The sequence below is a fragment of the Labrus bergylta genome, chromosome 11 (assembly GCF_963930695.1).
Source record: "Labrus bergylta chromosome 11, fLabBer1.1, whole genome shotgun sequence".
NCBI lineage: Eukaryota > Metazoa > Chordata > Actinopteri > Labriformes > Labridae > Labrus > Labrus bergylta.
The window spans coordinates 24,250,641-24,267,859 of record NC_089205.1 but is presented as its reverse complement, the minus strand read 5'-3'; the positions used below and the strand labels follow the sequence as shown (position 1 = coordinate 24,267,859).

Genomic DNA, 17,219 nt, shown 5'->3' with positions numbered 1-17,219 from the left:
CACCAGGGTGCTGCTTCACATATCTGCCCTGCTATTAAATAGATAAAGTGATTGCACACTTTCACCTCTGGGAGAACTGGTAATAAGTTGAGTTACTACTGCTGGTACTTATAAGCCCTATTCTGTTTCTAGGCGTGATATTTACACCGCTGTGACGTTTGGCCTTCAACCTGAATGTCAATGTGACGTAATGCGGGGGATGAAGTGATCCCTCTGCTGTCGAGGTATTACAGAGGCGAGACGGTATCAGCAGAGCCAGCGGGGGAGCGCAAGGTTGTGTGCCGTGCATTTCCGCTGGGCCATGCTTCCACAACGCCGAAATGCAGTGGGAATTCACAGACTGGCACAAGAATATTACTGCACTGCAGAATCAGTATGAATGTAAGAAGAGGTAATGATGGCTGAGCTTGGTTACACCGCTTTTACGGAAAGTAGTCTGAAAAGGGCTCTGTGAAAACAGCTCAGCAAACATTAAAGCTGCAGTTAAAGTAGTTTTGAGTTGTATTTAAATAGTCTCAATTTAAAACTGATGCCTTTATATTACCTGCAAAAGTAAACAAGACCATCAGCAAGACGTTTGCCTTTTTCTATGTATAACATGTAATTATGATTTTATTATATTATAGAGGTAACATGTGGATACAATTGAAGAACCGTATAAGTGAGGTGCTGGTTTAGCTTTGTTGTTAGAGTTGCCGCCCCATGTATAGAGGATATAGTCCTCGTCGCAGCGGCTATAGGTTCGAATCCAACCTTGGCCTTTTGCTGCATGTCTGCTCCCTCTCCTCCCAATCTCTCCTATCTGTCTTCAGCTGTCCTATCCAATAAAGGCACAAATGGCCCCAACAAAAAAACAATGGAACCACAAACGCAAATGTCAGGTTGACAAAAAGGAAAAGACAGTGATGTAACAAAAGAAAAAAAGAAATGTGTTCTTGGTTTTGACTCTTAGTCAGATGACATTAACAGATACACTTAACAGGAGTTACTGTATGCCTAAGCACCACTCAGAGCATAACAACTAAGAAGCAATCATCTTTACCTCTTGGAACATCCACTCAAACATATAAACTTTAATGTCCAAGCAATGTGAGTATAATCTGGATCCAAATCTAATCCATCAACTTAAAAGCTGTTTAAAATATTCAACCCACAGCATGAAGTACAGCGAGATTCATTGATGCTCATCTAGTGTTGGCTGCCTTGCTTGTCATGTGAGTGGACAAAGGGGAGTTTAACCTGAAAGGAGAAGGACACAGGAATGATAGCAGTGAAGAAGGGCGCTATAACAAGACTTTTCCTTTTCCCCTTTTCTCCCCGTTGTTTGATGATTAATCGAAACCCATTAGCGCGGAGCCTAGGCCAGTGAATTCAGTCTTAATTAGTTTCTTTTTTTACCCCTCATTCTCCTCTGCTTTGACATAGGGTACACATTATCTACACAATGAGGGATTGGCAAACTGCTTATCTGATTGTGCCGTTCGTCTCATGCAGCTGCTATTATTGCTGTCCTGTGCAGTATCAGGAGAACGTTACCTCACCTGGGGCTTGAAAGTACACTGCTTAATGTGAAACCAGATGCACACACACGCACTTGTTCATTTAGCAAACTCAGCAGAAGGACATTTAGAGGTGGTGTAGTGGTATTTGTGCTCAAAGCTTAGCTCTCAGCGGAGCTTATATCTGCTGGGAGGTGGGCACGCTGATGTTTTCCAAGTTAATCCCCCCTCACCGGTCCTCCTCCACGATCAATGGGGATCTCCGTTATGAGCCAAAAAGAGCGACACACCCACCTACACTTAATTAAAAAGACTTGACATAGATACTGTACTCGGATATTGTGTCCACCCCTGACCCCTCAGCTAATATCTGAACCCGGTCAAGTCATGTAATCGAGGAGGAGGCAATCCATCTAATCCTGCCATTGTCAGCACTCGCCCTGCCCCTCTTTTTGCTGTATTGCTTCTGCACAACTACTCCAATGGGAAGATTATAGACCTGTCAGCAGTGGCTCGTTCTTATTTATGTTTTGAAACACAAAAACATACTGAGTCAGCAAGGCTCCATGGGGGAAAAAAACTCCTCCTGGTAATCATAATTTATGACATGGTACACCCCTTTATGACTATATTCCCTGCAAATACTTGAGGAGCTAATTAAAGTGTCTAAGGCAAGTGCGAGTTATTGGCGCCAAGCCCGCTAGGTTTGTTTCAGCTCAAATTAAGAGGAAAAACGTCCCTCACTTCTTATCACTGTTGAGTTTCTGAGCAGCCTGATGGCAGGAAAAACTCTGGCATGTCTTCTGCTTTTCTTCTTACATCCCACCTACGTGTTGGTTCCCGACTCTCAACTCTAAATCCTTGAAAAACCTTTTTTTTTGATGTCTCAGTGGTTCGAGCCAGGTGCTGCAGACTTGATTTTGATGCGAGGGGCAGCTTACAGGATTTAGGGGATGTCGAATGTAATTGTACTGAGGCAAAGACAAAATGACAAGAGTTTCTTTTTTTTTTAACTCCCTTCCCCTCTGGTCCTTTGGTCTAGTGTTGATTGTGCTGGTCGTGAGAGCCACAGGCTTTATGTGGACTTGTTTGTGCAGCCAATGTCATTCTTCACTGAGCTGTGTCACTATTGCTGCCCTGTAAATGGATTTCACATGAAGACTAACTGCAGCAGGCCGGTTCAATGGCAGAATTTGGTATCCCGACCTTAGACTGTATAGATGAAGGATGCAGACATTGTACCTTCACTTGTGGATTTGCTGACTGCCTTCATCCTTGAGGTTCGCATACTGGAACCCACCATAGTGGTATCCTGGAGCTGGAATGGGAACACACTGTATTTGGATGAGAGTGCTGTGCTGGAGAGGAGCTTCAAGTTTTCAGAACTTTTCATTTTACACACTTTTGGCTAATTCATTAGCGGATGAATTTTGCCATCTCATTTCTCACATAATAACATTCTACTGCAGTTGTATATTTATCCCACTAAAGAAGCTAAGAGAGCTTGTGGGATGAAGAAGACTTGTAGCATGTGAATGGCATGTACTGTTTAACTTTTTGTTATGATGCGCCAAAATCTCTACAAGGCCAGTAAAACTGCTCACAACGGGGTTAGATGGCCTAGAGGCTGTCGTCCTCCAAGCGGGTGGCCCAGGTTTAAGCCCAACCCGCGGCTCCTTTCCTGCATGTCACCACCACTCTCTGTCTCTCCATGATTACAGACTCTATCTGATGTCCTGTCAAGTAAAGCATAGAACCCCGGTAATATACTGTATATCTTCTTTTTTTTTTTATTTGAATGACACAGACGAACAAACAAAAATACATGTTTTATAAACAGTTGATGCGATAAGTTACGAACGGGAAAGCAGACCTGCCTCAAAAATATGAAGAATAATTGAATACTACAGCACAGACTTCTTGGGCGGCCAGTCAGTGCCATAAAACGTTACAGAAAATCACGTTGTTTGACTGATTTTTGCTTGAAAGATCCCCAAAGGCACCAAAAACACAAAGACAGCAGTGAGGTTAAGTTCAGTAACTGAATCAGATCAGATGATATCAAGCCGACAGCCTGCAGTATCCACCTGTCACTCAAAGGGGACCACCCCCCAATTATGCATCACTTTAAGGCTTCATATGACTTGGAGAGATGATGCATACATATTTACCCTCTGTTGTAATTGATTTAAAGAAATTTAGTCCCAAAGTGCTTTGCACTAATCCACACTGACAATATTTCTTACTAATCGAAACCCATTATTAGTTTATTTCTGATATGTAGTTTGACATTTCCATTTTGCCTAATCAAGTTGAGCTGTCTTTGCAGCCAGCCTCAAGTGGACACTCAAGGAACTGCAGTTAATGGCTCTTCCCAGGTGACTTAATTTCGCAGCCCCTTGTTCCAGACATGTCAGCATTAAAGTGGTGACATTATCAGTTTCTAAACTGACATTTTGGAGCAAGTAGCTCCATTTTAACCTTGGCCTTAATATGGAACATTACTGCGTTTTACTGACAATGCAGCTCAGGCAGAAGTGAACAGCTGGTTTATGTCAACCTTTCTGCTGATTTTTTTTACCTGAGAGGGCAACTTCTCTGACTGCTAATCTTTTATTAAGTAACGCAGTCTGGGATTTGACATTTACATACTCTCCCCGAGCATATTAAGCTCTTTATGTGCTGATTATTATCTCCTGGCCAATAATGGAGATTAGCAAAAAAAAAAACACCTCAGTTATTCTGACTGTGTCTCTTATCTCATCCTGCTCTTAGAAGGTCATCGATTGTTATGATCCCTTTTCTCTCCCACACACACACAAACACACACACGCATACACACTCACACACAGTCATATACACACTCATGTCTCTGTCCTTTGTGTCTTCCACCAGACCTGCGGGAGATAGTGTTCGTCCTCCAGAGTCAAAGCAACTCCTTCCATGACAGGCAGGCAGAGAGACGGAGAGCTGATTTACTGAAGCAGGCACACAGTCTCACTGAGGTAAGATAATTAGCACATTTCACTCATGAACACATGCTCTACTTTTGGCATTCACAGTGCACTTTCATTTTTTTTTGGGGGGGGCCCAGAGAGATATTTTCTATTTTTTCGTTGCATTTTCTATTCTTGCTTTTTCCTCTTGTCCTGAAATGACCACACACTTTCTCAAAGCCCAGAAACATGGGAAGACCCTTCACATTTTTAGAAGGCATTGTGCTTGTTATGATAATCACTCGCGGAAAGAAATTCTAAATATCAGTTGCTGTTGGCTGTGTATGTTGCTGTATGGTGTCGGCTCTGATGATTTTTGAGCTCAACCCACAACTTAAACATTTTTTAATTTGGACATATATTCAGAAGGAGGTCCACATGACAAGATTTGAATACACCAAAAACAACATTTCAACATGTTTGCCATTTGTTCCACTATTACTCAAGTCTCATAATTTTAAATATTGAATGACGGTGTGAAGAATTATTCATGTTACCCTCCAGATTCAATCTCTTCAGCACATTAAAGTCCAAACTATGAAAGTTTAAAATATGCAACATTCTCATCTCCTTGTGACAGCCAATCATGCTCTCACTAAAAACTTTGTGTTTTTAGGAAATGTGTACAGCTTTGATGTTTACATATATATGACTCCTCTCTGCAGATCATCCTTCATTTGGCCTCTTGTTGGTACATTTTTAATGAGAAGTGATGATCATCCGAAGGCATCTTACAATATTCATGTTGATGAGTATCACGATTTCTGTTTATCACACAAATATTCCAGATACTCCAAAAGGCTGCAGGAAAGAAGGGCGTGTGTTTTCTGCTGGGACATAAGCTCAGAGCATTCAGTTAGCACGTGTTCATAATGTTAAAAGACATTTTGCGCGTCAAAATGTTGTGTCTGCATCATGTTCATTAAATCTCTGAAGTGGCCAATGAAATGTAGTGTAATGTCTGAGCAATATTCTGTTAAAATGTAAAAGTAAACTAACTTCTAAAAATGTTCCAGTTCAAATGAAGACAGTGTGCTCTGTGTTTTCATTCTCAAGAGGCCAATTTGGATCTCTTATTTGGACTTGTATTTCTGCACTCATGGGTTATGATGTTGTTGCTGGCTCACTTTCCTTAATTGCCAGATGTCAAAGACCTTTAAACTACTGAATCAGCGAACTGGACAAAATACAGTAATCATCTATAAATGATCACTGTGACCTGTTTAGTGTCACTGAGTGCTGATATTGTGGGATGTAAGTCACCAGGCACATAATTCAAACTTGAAAGAGTTCTTTACATCCTGTGAATCTCTTTTTTTTTTTTTTACACTTGACATCATGCACTGCATTTAAGCAAAGCATTGTCAGAAATAAGATTCATGTAACAGCTCAGTTCCTCATTTTTTATTACTGACATCCAACAGGCCAAAAGGTCACAAGTTAGAGAGAGACAGTGTCATGTGAAGTGTTATTAACAGTGTCTTGAATCAGTGCACGTAGATATCCTTATTCATGATTTGAGATGTGGCTACTCTAATAGAGTGGATCAGAGCAGACGGACTTTATGAATACAACTTCATGTTATTTGGATTTAAGAACTCAGAGATGTTCAACGTTTTAGTATCTCAACATGCAATGACACAAGCTGAGTCATTTTTAATTGTCTTTTTTACAATTCAGTAATTCTACAATTCACTTACATCAGAGAGTAAGTACAACACAAGCAAGGATCTAGAAAAGAGGAAACAATGTCAGTAAGTGCAAACGATCAGCTTTGAGTCTGATTGGACACACAGGTTCTGAAAGGCATTGCACAGAGGCAAAGCTTTTAAAGAGCAAGTAAACGTTTGAAAGTTTTCAAAAAGATGTAAGACCCCCAAAAAGTTTTGATCAAAAAGAGACGTTAATACAATCAGAGTGAAAGTGCTTTTCGTCTAACATATTCTCAGAGAGAACAATCTGTTCACCCCCAAGGCTCAGAGTCCTTAAATAGTTTTTTTGTGTAGTTTTAAAGTTGTGTTTTGATTTAATTTAAATTTAATCAGGAATAAAACAATATCTCTTAGAGCTTAAATAAAACAGAGGGATGGAAATAGCGTATTTATATTTTACATTTCTTTTACACAAGATACTTGGAGGTAAATTTAAACCTTTCAGTTTTTGCTTTGCGATTTACAAATTGGTTTTTTTAAGAACCTTTAATTTCACTTTCCATTTCCTTTGCCACAAGACATCATTTATAAATCATTTGTCTATCCAAATTCCTTTGAAGTTTTCTTTTTTCTCTCAGCTTTTTATTCTTTGCTTGATTATCATACTCAGTATTAAGTTTTCGACCGTCTCCCATCCAAGTGTACAAGCTTTTTTATAAATGTCCCAATCTCCTGTCATGCACTGCTAACCAATTAATGATCCTGTCTGCTGAATGTCCTGATGTTTTTATCAACTTTTCCTTGAAATCTGTTCTCAGAGGTCCTCACAAAAGTCAGACCATAACTGTCGTTTCACATGATCCAAACAGTGTAGCTTTAAAGACTTGTTACCAGCCTCTGTGAAAACAGCCTGGTTTAGTGCACACTACAAAATACAAAATGCAACAACAAAAACAAACTCTTGTCCTTTAATAATATTGGAGTGTGAAGCTAAAATTAAAACTCTCCAACTGGTCATATGTACAGCCACCCACTCCCTCCTCTTCTGAACACGAGTTAGGAGCAGCCGTCCACCGCTTCACTCCCACCTCCAAGGCACAACACACGCAGGCTCATGTTCAGCTGTTTCAAAGGAGGGTGATCCTGAGATACACAAGGAAAGATCAAATACGTTTAATGCAGAGATTAGCTTAGTTTGTAGCTCTTGTACAGTTTGTTGGGCTACAAAGCTTTGCAGAAAACCCTTTAATATCTAGAAATATCTTAAAACAGTTTCAAAACAAAAAAAAACCAGCAGAAACATAAGAGAACTGATATAACCTTCGATATCTCATCAGGTTCAGGTTTGGTTTAACCGTCTTCCTCCGGGCCTGTGCTCAGAAGTGTTGTAGGACTTAAATGATTAATTTAAAGATCTGTAAATGATTTAAGAAGTGTCTTGTCACATTCTTGAAATGTTAGGAAAATGTCAGTGAAAGGTTGATGATTTCTGACCTGATCCAAACTCATGTACTGTCAGTGTTTGATCTCTGAGGTGGTTCTGGGGTATCTGCATCTGATTGTGGAAGGTTTGGTGATATCCACAGATTTACAGAGACAACCTGTGAATCCCTTCTGACAGGAATTCAAGTTTCACATTTTGATATATGTAGATATAGATCATGCTCATATCTACAGAGACGCATATTTACAACTGAAAGAGATTTATTTAAGGGTTCACAACTATTTGCAACGTCATCATCATCATCCTGATATGAGCATTTGGAATGAACACATGCAAAAGTTTGAACTTGTTACATTAAATAAGAGAAAAGATTTAATGTAAACAATCAACGCTCTCTCACTCAGTATGTTTACATTAGTTGGATGGAGGCTGTGATGTAATGACCACGCTTTCACGACATTTTAATGCAGTCAGGGGAAGCTGAAGCTAGTATCTGACAATTCAAGAGAGACTTGTTTCAAACACAGGTATGGTTTTGAATATGGAGCATAAAACTGTGATATGTTGCAAATATGCATACTTAAGTTTTGTTTGTTCTTCACACTTCCTATCATTATCGCAATGTTGAACAATGCTATTGCACACCACATATTTTTCTCATTTTCCCTGCAGGCCTAATTTAAATCTGAAGCCTTGACCAGCAATAGTAAAATCCTGTGTGTATGTGCTTGCTTCGCCTGTATTGCCAATTCTTGCTATTATGAACATATTGTATTGGCCATAAAAGAAAAGGTAATTTTCGTCTGCTGCTCATAACTGGAGGTAGAGCAGCTGCCTGTCAAAACCACTTACGCCTCCCCTCAGGCCCCTCCTACAGTTCCTTTCCCTCCACTGCAGCCAGGTCTCAATGACCCCCATCTTCCTCCAAGTCACCAAGCAATCAGGATCCTGTTTGCTGCAAGCGTGTCCATGTGAGAAGCTGTTCTTTTCTGTTGATTATAGGTCTACAGCTTGCACACAATTGCCATAAAAGATTTCGCCTCTTCTTCTTGAATGCCTCCTTCATCACAGGAATGTCAATAGCTCCTCGAAGCTAAAGTCTTGTTTTTCAGATTGCATTATTGTCCGAATAGTATGCTACTTTATTCAGCAAGTGAAAGTCTGTTTTGATGGTGTAAATGTCCAGAATAAAGTGGTTCAAAAAATGCTTTGTGTTTTTATACTATTAGATACAGCTCAGATACGATGAGCGCTAACAAACCTCAGTGACTAACGGGGTTAAATTAGTGTAAACAGTGTCAGACGTGTCACCTAAAGCTAACAGGCTGCTGGTAGAGCCAAAGCCTGGGAGCAGACTGTTCCCCCTGACTTCCTGCATGATGAGTGGACCGTGCAGTAATGAACCACAGGCTCACACGCACTGCTGCTTTGTTTTTCTCTCGGTGTGCAGCTTTGGCTGGCTCAAACAGTCCTCACACACCTTCTACTCTCTGCCTGCACGACAGAGAATTCAGATGAAGCAGAGTTCTCTTATTGAGAGAGTGATTGTGTGCACTGTGCATGTGCTAAAATATCCTGAGCTTCTTTTCCACTGATATATCTTCTTTACCATCAGTGTATTTCCTGGTGTCAGGATAAACAAGAGCAGGAACGCCTGAAGGCAATATTGGTTTTGAAGGATGACACCAGTGTATAAAAAATATATTGAAGGGATAGGGCTTGTATTATCTGCCTCTCTTGTTGTTGTTAACCATCCAAAACCCACAATATGAGGCAGAGTTGTGATTTTAGATTTTGTATATAAAAAAAACACTTTAACCTAAAAATTGTATTCGATGCACTGACTTCTCATTTTATCTTCCGGGCTGAGTCACGATGATAGGCAGGCAGCACAACATTTGAGATACTTTTTGTCTACCCAGCATGCAGCAGTATGTTTCCAAAACAACATGTACCGTTTGTTCTGACATCAGCACATAAAGAATAAAGGAATTACATGCGATGACTTAGTTACATATTTGATTTATACAAAGATAATCACTGAGAAACTCGCCTTCGTGCAGTACCAGCTTGAAAATGTTTTTGGGAAGTCTGAAATGTAAAATACTAAAAAAAAAAAAAGAAGACCCTGAAATCCCGCATTCAACCAGAATGATAAAACATTTCACTTTGTACATACATGAATAGAGAGCAGCATGGCTTTGTAGAGTGGTGGAAAGATATGAATGTTGTATGAAATACAGCAGCCAGGGCAGCAAAGGTGTTATTTCTAAGGCAGGCTTTATGTGATAAATATTTAAAAGGCTTAACGTGCAGGACCACGAGTCCTGTAAGTAAAGCTGTGAGACGGGCTAAATCCAAGAGCGGCTCATTAGCATTGATCAAACCATTGACCTTCCTGTTAGAGGACTGTCTCTGTAAACACCAGGCCACCCTGGGATCCTTTGTTGCAGAAAAGTTCTTTTGATTGTCTTCCGCTATGTTCAGCCATTGTAGGGTAATTAAAGTTCACTGTCTTGGTGTTTTGTTTTGTTTTGTTGTATCTTTCAGAAACCGCCGGTGCTTTTGCTTCTTCACACTTTATCAGATAATGAGGGAGATTGGAGTATGCTCCCTCTGCTGCCTTAGTAAGTATCCCTGAGCTCACACCATTGAATGAGCATGTGATAAACCAAAGATTTATGTTTTGTAAAGGAGATAACGTTTGAGAAACACTCCGTCTTCCTGCTGTTGAGACTCTATAGGTTATATTTTGGTTTTAAGGACATTTAGTCAGCCTCATTTGAAGGCTTCAGATTGCTTTGACGCGCCTTCTCAGACAATTACTGTGATTGATTGCTTCACATTATGATAAATACCCTCCTAATGTGTCCATAACTGGGACAATAAGCCAATTACTGCAGTTATGCAGTCGTCTGAATGGCACCGTAATGGCATTAGCTTCAGTCATCTACATGATGAGCCTTCTTGAAGCTCCTCTATGTGTTCGATAAACGTGTGAAGACGTGAAATAACATTTCAAACTTTTTTCTTCCTCCATCATAAAGATTTAGGACTCAGATCAGAAAAAGAAGCCAGAGTCATTATCGAGTGAAAGCCTGTGTGCTTGTGATGTTTTTTTTTTCTTTTTGGTCTTCCTGCCCTCAGGGGAAAAACTGTGTGTGTGTGCTTGATCTGACTGGGTCAGGAGCCTCAGTGAGAGAGTTCCTCAGACAACTGAAATGGGGGAAAAAAAGGCTCTTTGTAGAATTTGTCTGTGTATGCTGATGTTCCACTTATTCTTATTCTATTATTTAAGTGCATTTTTGATGTGTGTCCTCAGCTTATCACACTCTTTTGGGAAAAACTCATCCTGGATCGTGTTTCTTGAGGAGGAAACAAATGTGAAGATGACTAAACTTGTTCAAGTCCTTGCAAAATATGACAAAAATAAAGTAAGTGTGAGATATTTATTTTAAACCATCCCTCTCTCTGTCTCTCCTTTTTTTCCCCTCTCTCTTTCTCTCTTAGCCAAATTCTTCAGTGGTATGAGAGCTTCCTGTTTGGAGCTCCGTTTTAGTCGCTCACCGGTTCAGTCAGGAGATGCAGGATATCATTTTGGCTTCTGCAGCTGCTGAGCTCTGCCAGCTCTCAGAGTAGCCTGTCACACACGACACTCCTGTCTCTCCTGTATACTTATTTTAAGGCCTGTTTCTTCACTCGTATTTTTCTTTCAGAGTTGGTGCATCAGATTGAATACAAATATCTGATAAACTCAGCAGTCACAGGATCATACGCTGGAGGTTGAAATGAAAAGATGTTTTTCCTAAGCTTTGAAACATATTTTTCTGCATCATAATCTGAATAATCTGCATGTTTTGATGCATTATGTGGGTGAGTCATTGCTCTCTGTACTTGTTGACAAGCCTCCACAACATGACTTATAGCTGGTTTTTATGTGCCAAAGGGCCATTTGCCAAATGTTGCTGGATAAAGCATACAGGGTTGTGGAAGTTTTGTTTTGTTTGTTTGTTTTAAACAGCAAACACTGAAGTTTGATTTGGGCTGCGTCAGAAAAACTTTCCAGAACAACTAACGGAAACCTTTTCACTTTCAGCACAGACTACTTAGACCCTGCAGCCTGATATTTCATTTCCAAGCCAGCGATGGAAATTCATTTTTGTGTGAATGACTTATGAACCTTATCCTGAGGAGGAGGAGACAATGGATACATCACCTTCTGAGTTGATTCATTACAACATGCCCTAAAGCAAAGACTTCTCTCTCAGGTGTTGTCACACAGTGTGGCTGGCTGTGTTTTGTTATTACTGAGAAGAAAAAAAAGTGGGTTTCATTCTTTTCAGAATGTTTTAAGTGATTGCTCTTTACAAAACCAACTTCCACTTTGAAATTACCTTCCACCAATTAGACACTGAGACACTGAGACACTGGCAGCAGTTACACAACGTTGTAATACTTATAATACTGTCAAAGAGAATGAGTCAGAGCTTGTGTCTTTTATCCATTTGAAACGGGTGAAAGTAAAAACTCTACGCAGCATTTCTCTCGGGGGGGGGGGAATCACAATGATCGTGCTTTACTCGCATTCACTATCTGTCCAGTGCCAAGGAAAACTAAGATTGATAATACAGTAAAATCAGGGGTTAGTTAGTAATTATTGTTTTATCCTGCATAACAATAGCAGCTTAAATAGCAATGTGTATCTTAGGACTATTTATTCAAGAGCGCTCCTGGCTGCCGATTCATCCCCCTGGTGACATCATTGCTGCCATCATCTTTGGCAAGTGCATGTGTGTAAATGCACTTCAGTTAACCCAGCTCTCTGAAAGACAACGGCTCTCACTTTAAGCGTCGCCATGTGTGCCTTTTTGTGAATTTGTGGGAAAAGAAATGTGTGAAATGTTGCACTAGAAGTATGAATGTGACCTTATTTTATCACTCGCGCTGGTGAATGGAGATATCAATAACCTGGCAGCACAGTCAGTTATTGTTCACATTGGTAGAGAAAATACAACTTGACAGCACCTTACTTCATTACATATGTATTAAAAATAAAAAGTGCAACATTTAGGGGAAAACACTTTTTAACCTGCAGCCAGCTGTCTCCTCTTTACTGTTGACACATGAGATTGGTATCAGTCTATTAATCCAAATCAAGCTATTAACAAATCTCATTATTTTCTTGGCGTGTGTCAAACTCAGTCACCACAAAGAGTTTCAAAGGTTTCCTGACAAGTGCTGTGTAAATATTCTCAAGTGACACCAGATGACGGAGTGTTTCCTTTCATGAAACTTCACAGTGAAATGTTAATGGTAAAATGTGAAGAGATGTACCCTGTACTCATGCTGACATCCTGTCACGTACTCCTCATTTGTCAGGAGTGGTTTCTTGGTAAGCCCCTCCACGATGCAGAGTCGACCATCATCCATCACTACGCCTTCGCAGAGAATCCCTCTGTCTTTAAATATCCAGACTTCACTGCTGCCTGGGCCTTAAGCATCCCGCTCGTTGTTCGGTGAGGATGTGCACTAAATCTGTTTCCTGTTTTTAGAGGCTATCTTTTGTCTTTTTATTGCATGTTTTGACAAATAAAATCTCTCAATTTCTTTATAGGCTCGCCAATAAAGTGAAAGATGAGCCACTTAAATCTGACTTCACCATTGACCTGAAACATGAGGTAAGATAACATTCAAGTCAGTCTGTTTTCAAAGTGATGATGAGGATCGTGTTTTTTTCTTCCATTTTTACAACAATTTTCTTATTTGTCACACTCAAACCAAGGAGGACCAACCGTAATACATTTTCACAAGAACTGGAGGCAGGGAATCCATCTAACCTGGAAGCTAAATCTCATTACTTTGGAGAATTGTCGTGGCCCGGAATTGAGGCTCTTATTTTTATCACTGAAATCCAGTCAGGGAGGCGTCAAGGGGTTTGTGTTGGGTAAACACAGCAGCAGAGATATCAGGATCAGCCTGGAAAAGGTGCTTCTGTTCCAACTGGCATGAGCTGAATCCTAGAGAATCTATTTTAAATCTGTATAAAATTTTAAATGTATGAAAAGTCGACGAGGTACTGATGAGGTTTAAATGGAAAGAAGTTGAAATTTTGCAGATTCATTGGCATTAAAACATAATTCTTAATTTAAGTGGAAAGAAGGATATTTCAAGTACACGTGGATATTCGGTTAATCCTCATGAGACAATCTCCCACTCCAAGTCAGCAAAGCATCACGTCTCACAGTTTCTGTTTTCCCTAATTCTTTGAGACAGTTTCCAATATTAAGAAGGCACTGATTGTACCGTCCTCATTACTTATTCTTTTACTGTTACGTCTGGATCTTCCCCTGAAGAATACTTAACTAATCCCAGATTTTATTTTGCTCTTCTTCACAAAGAGTCACTCACCAGCTCGAAATGACTCCCTCTTAACCTCCCCTGTTTATCTCTTATGTAACTTCTTTTTTTATAGTGAATGTGTTGTGTTGTGTTGTGAGAGCAAAGTAGTCCCATTGTCGACATTTCACCTTTCCCCTCTTCTATGTTTACAATAAAGCCGTAATGTGTGACGGATCGTATCTCGTCTTTGCTTGTAAACTTGGAAAGATCTGACTGTGATCTGCGTTATTGTAGGTTGCCTTGTATATCTGGGACAACGGGAACGGCCCACATCTCACTGCAGTCCCTGAGCTGTGCACGGAGCCAGAGGACTCCCCTCAGACCAGCCACTGTGCCACCACACTGAGTGGGCCTCCATTGTGTGTGAGTAGCTATTCTGTCTGCAGATCTGTTTGTTCTCAGCTTTCATTATGAGATTTGGCCTTTCAGCAGCAATGCAAAAACAACCTTGAATGTTGTAACTTCTCTCACTCCATTCAGTAGAATATTATGTTTTAAGCGAAAAGATGTTTTAAAGTGTAAACAAAGGAGGAAGAGGAGATCTGTTTTTGGACTAATCATGTTCTTTTAGTTTAATCACATGCAAATGTTTGTCCTCCACAGCTGATGACTAACCAGCTCTCATTTCATCCTCGTTATCTCATTAGTGAGCCACCTTACACACTCGCTCATCACTATCACAGAAGTTTATTGTCATTCATCCCACATATTTTCTTCTGAGTTTAAAGGAAAGCGTACGTTGCTTAAGGTTATGTGTTGCATGTGAATGTGTGTTGTTTCTTTGTTGTCAAGTCAACGGTTTGTATACAGCACTATTACATACAACAAGCGTAGCCTCCGATGCTTCAGGCAGAGATCCTTCATGACAAACACGTATGAGAAAAGGAGGTATTACAAACACTTTCTCATGCCTCCTCTTGGTATGTTTTTCTTCTTTTCTTTAAAGTTGAATACAGTACACGATCAAATAACTTCAGGATTATTCAAACATAAAAAAACGTGTGTGATAAATAGAAAAGGTGAGGTATTAAATGATTAAAAAATAAGAAAACAACAAACTAATAAGTAGGCTCAACAAATGTAAAAACACGTGTCATCAGATGGAAAAGGTGAGTTATTACAAGTTTAAAATATAAGAAATAAGTATGTTCTGCAAACATTAAAATATGTATGACGTTAATGACTTACGCACCACAAGCTGATTTTGATATATGAGTCAGATGCAGGAATCCTTCTCTGTATGATAACTGGATCTTTGAGGAGACACTAAAGAGGAGTAAAACAGCTCAGATAGAGAGCAACTGATGCTACACTGATGTATAACCACTCATTGAATATCTCTCATCTCTCATATCGGAGTAAAAGCTTTATTACAAAATGAGTATTGATCTTTCGTAAATGATCCCGCATGTCATTTCATATTTACTAGGTAATCCAGAGGAAAGATATAACAGTAGGTTTTAAGTTTAAGTGAGAAATGTCCATGAGGCGGGCGCTTTCTTAGAATAGAAATAATTGGCAGTTTTCTGAAGGCTACACTGGAGCAGTGTTTATCTGAGTGGGAGAAAACCATCATGAAAAAGTCTAAAAGTAAGTAACAGTCAGAGTGTAGTCTTCTTTTGTGCATCCTGTCCTCCATTATATTCAGTAGATATATTGAATGAACAGAAGCTCTGCTCCAGATCGATTGACAGATTTAGCGTTATATCTGCTCTCTCTGAAATAAGTTTGTGAACAGATCAGAAGGTCAGATAACATTTAGCCAGAAGTTACTGACATGACATGCAACTCACAGTCATCAATAAGGTTAGAGAGAAATAAGACTGTAGCCTGGATCTTAACGTTTTTGCTCGCAGGCAAAGCAAGACGAGTTTGCGATGCCAGAGCTGAAGCTGAAAGTGTCTCAATTTAGATTTTTAGATTTGGCAAACTAAATCCAGTGATGTGTGATTCACATACTGCATGTTCATGTTGTGCTAATGAAGATCTGTCTGCTGTAGTCTGAACAGTCAGATTTATATTCATGTAGTTTCCCTCTCAATGGAAACCCATGTCCTTAGAAAACAGAACAAACACTGTAGCAGCCAGTGTGGAGGCATGAAGGTCACAGTTTACTAAGTATTCAGGGAGAGGTTCCCATTCACACAAAACAAGAGGGGACGTATCGTAATCAGCCAGAGAGGGAAACAGTCGCACAACAAATTGCCCATTGGGCCACCACAGCCCTAAGGCCCCAGAGTCCACCAAGAATGGAGAGCCTCGAGGGGCAGATTGAAGGAGGTGAAGGAGGACAATATAGGAAGAAGTCAGAGCAGCAAAACATGTCCAGTAGCAATAAACTCTTGTTCCGCTCTGTATGCTGCACATTTCAGCATTTCAGGCTTCTTCAGTTTGTATCAGACACGAGTCTGTCTTTCAAAAATGTAAAGAAGAGTGGAAGAGTGGTCACGGCAAGAAGCAAAGTGATAAGAATGAGTTTTATATTGTTGTGCAGTCAGTACATCAGTGCAGTCTGACGTCCTGGAAGTTTCCATTTGAGGGATGACTTGTGCTGACAGATATATATTGAGCAATTATTAACTTTGAAATATTATTATTATTCATTGTATTGTTTTTTTTTGGTCAGAAGAGCTAACAAGCTAACCAAACTAAGTGTGATGAAGAATCAGTTTTGTGTTTTGAAATGTTGTTTAGATGAAGTCACTTTGACCTTCAGTCTGTGTGGCTGTGAACTCTTTTTTTCATCTGTTTTAAATGTACTGCTTTCATGGATTTGTGCACATTTTGATCACCTGAATTTATCAAATGACGATGAAAAGAAGGATTATCGCCTCATCAGCAGCAGCTTGACCTTTTTACTAATTGCACAGTAAGTTTCAGGTCATTGTTTAGCTGTGTGGCTGCAACCTTTACTCTTCAACTATCTTTAACTGCTCGCATGCTGAACATCAGGGAGCGTTAGCAGCTAAAGAACTGACATTTCCCTCAGTCCTTTTTTGGAGACCAGGTGTTATAAGAGTTAATATTTAGGGGCACCTAGCCTAGCTGGCTCATTGTGTTCCCCATGTGAAGAGGCTGAAGTCCTCGAAGTGAGCAGCCCAGGTTCGATTCTGACCTTCTGCACTTTGCCACATGTCAAGCACAACTCTCACCATGGTTTGCTTCTCTTTCTACTGTCCTCCTCTACATTAAAGACTCCCAAAAAAGAGTGAATATTGGACAAAGGTCC

At 40.0% G+C, this 17,219-nt stretch overlaps 1 protein-coding gene across 1 annotated transcript in view; it reads left to right on the top strand.

Moving 5' to 3' along the window:
• The window catches only part of b3glcta (beta 3-glucosyltransferase a), a 56,547-nt gene that overhangs the window by 24,826 nt on the left and 14,502 nt on the right, over positions 1-17,219 (top strand). Inside the window, exons 4-9 of the mRNA XM_020634868.3 lie at positions 4,395-4,504; positions 10,142-10,218; positions 10,914-11,025; positions 12,971-13,107; positions 13,206-13,269; positions 14,225-14,353. Coding sequence (XP_020490524.1) covers positions 4,395-4,504; positions 10,142-10,218; positions 10,914-11,025; positions 12,971-13,107; positions 13,206-13,269; positions 14,225-14,353 — 629 coding nt within the window. The remainder of the gene's footprint in view (positions 1-4,394; positions 4,505-10,141; positions 10,219-10,913; positions 11,026-12,970; positions 13,108-13,205; positions 13,270-14,224; positions 14,354-17,219) is intronic.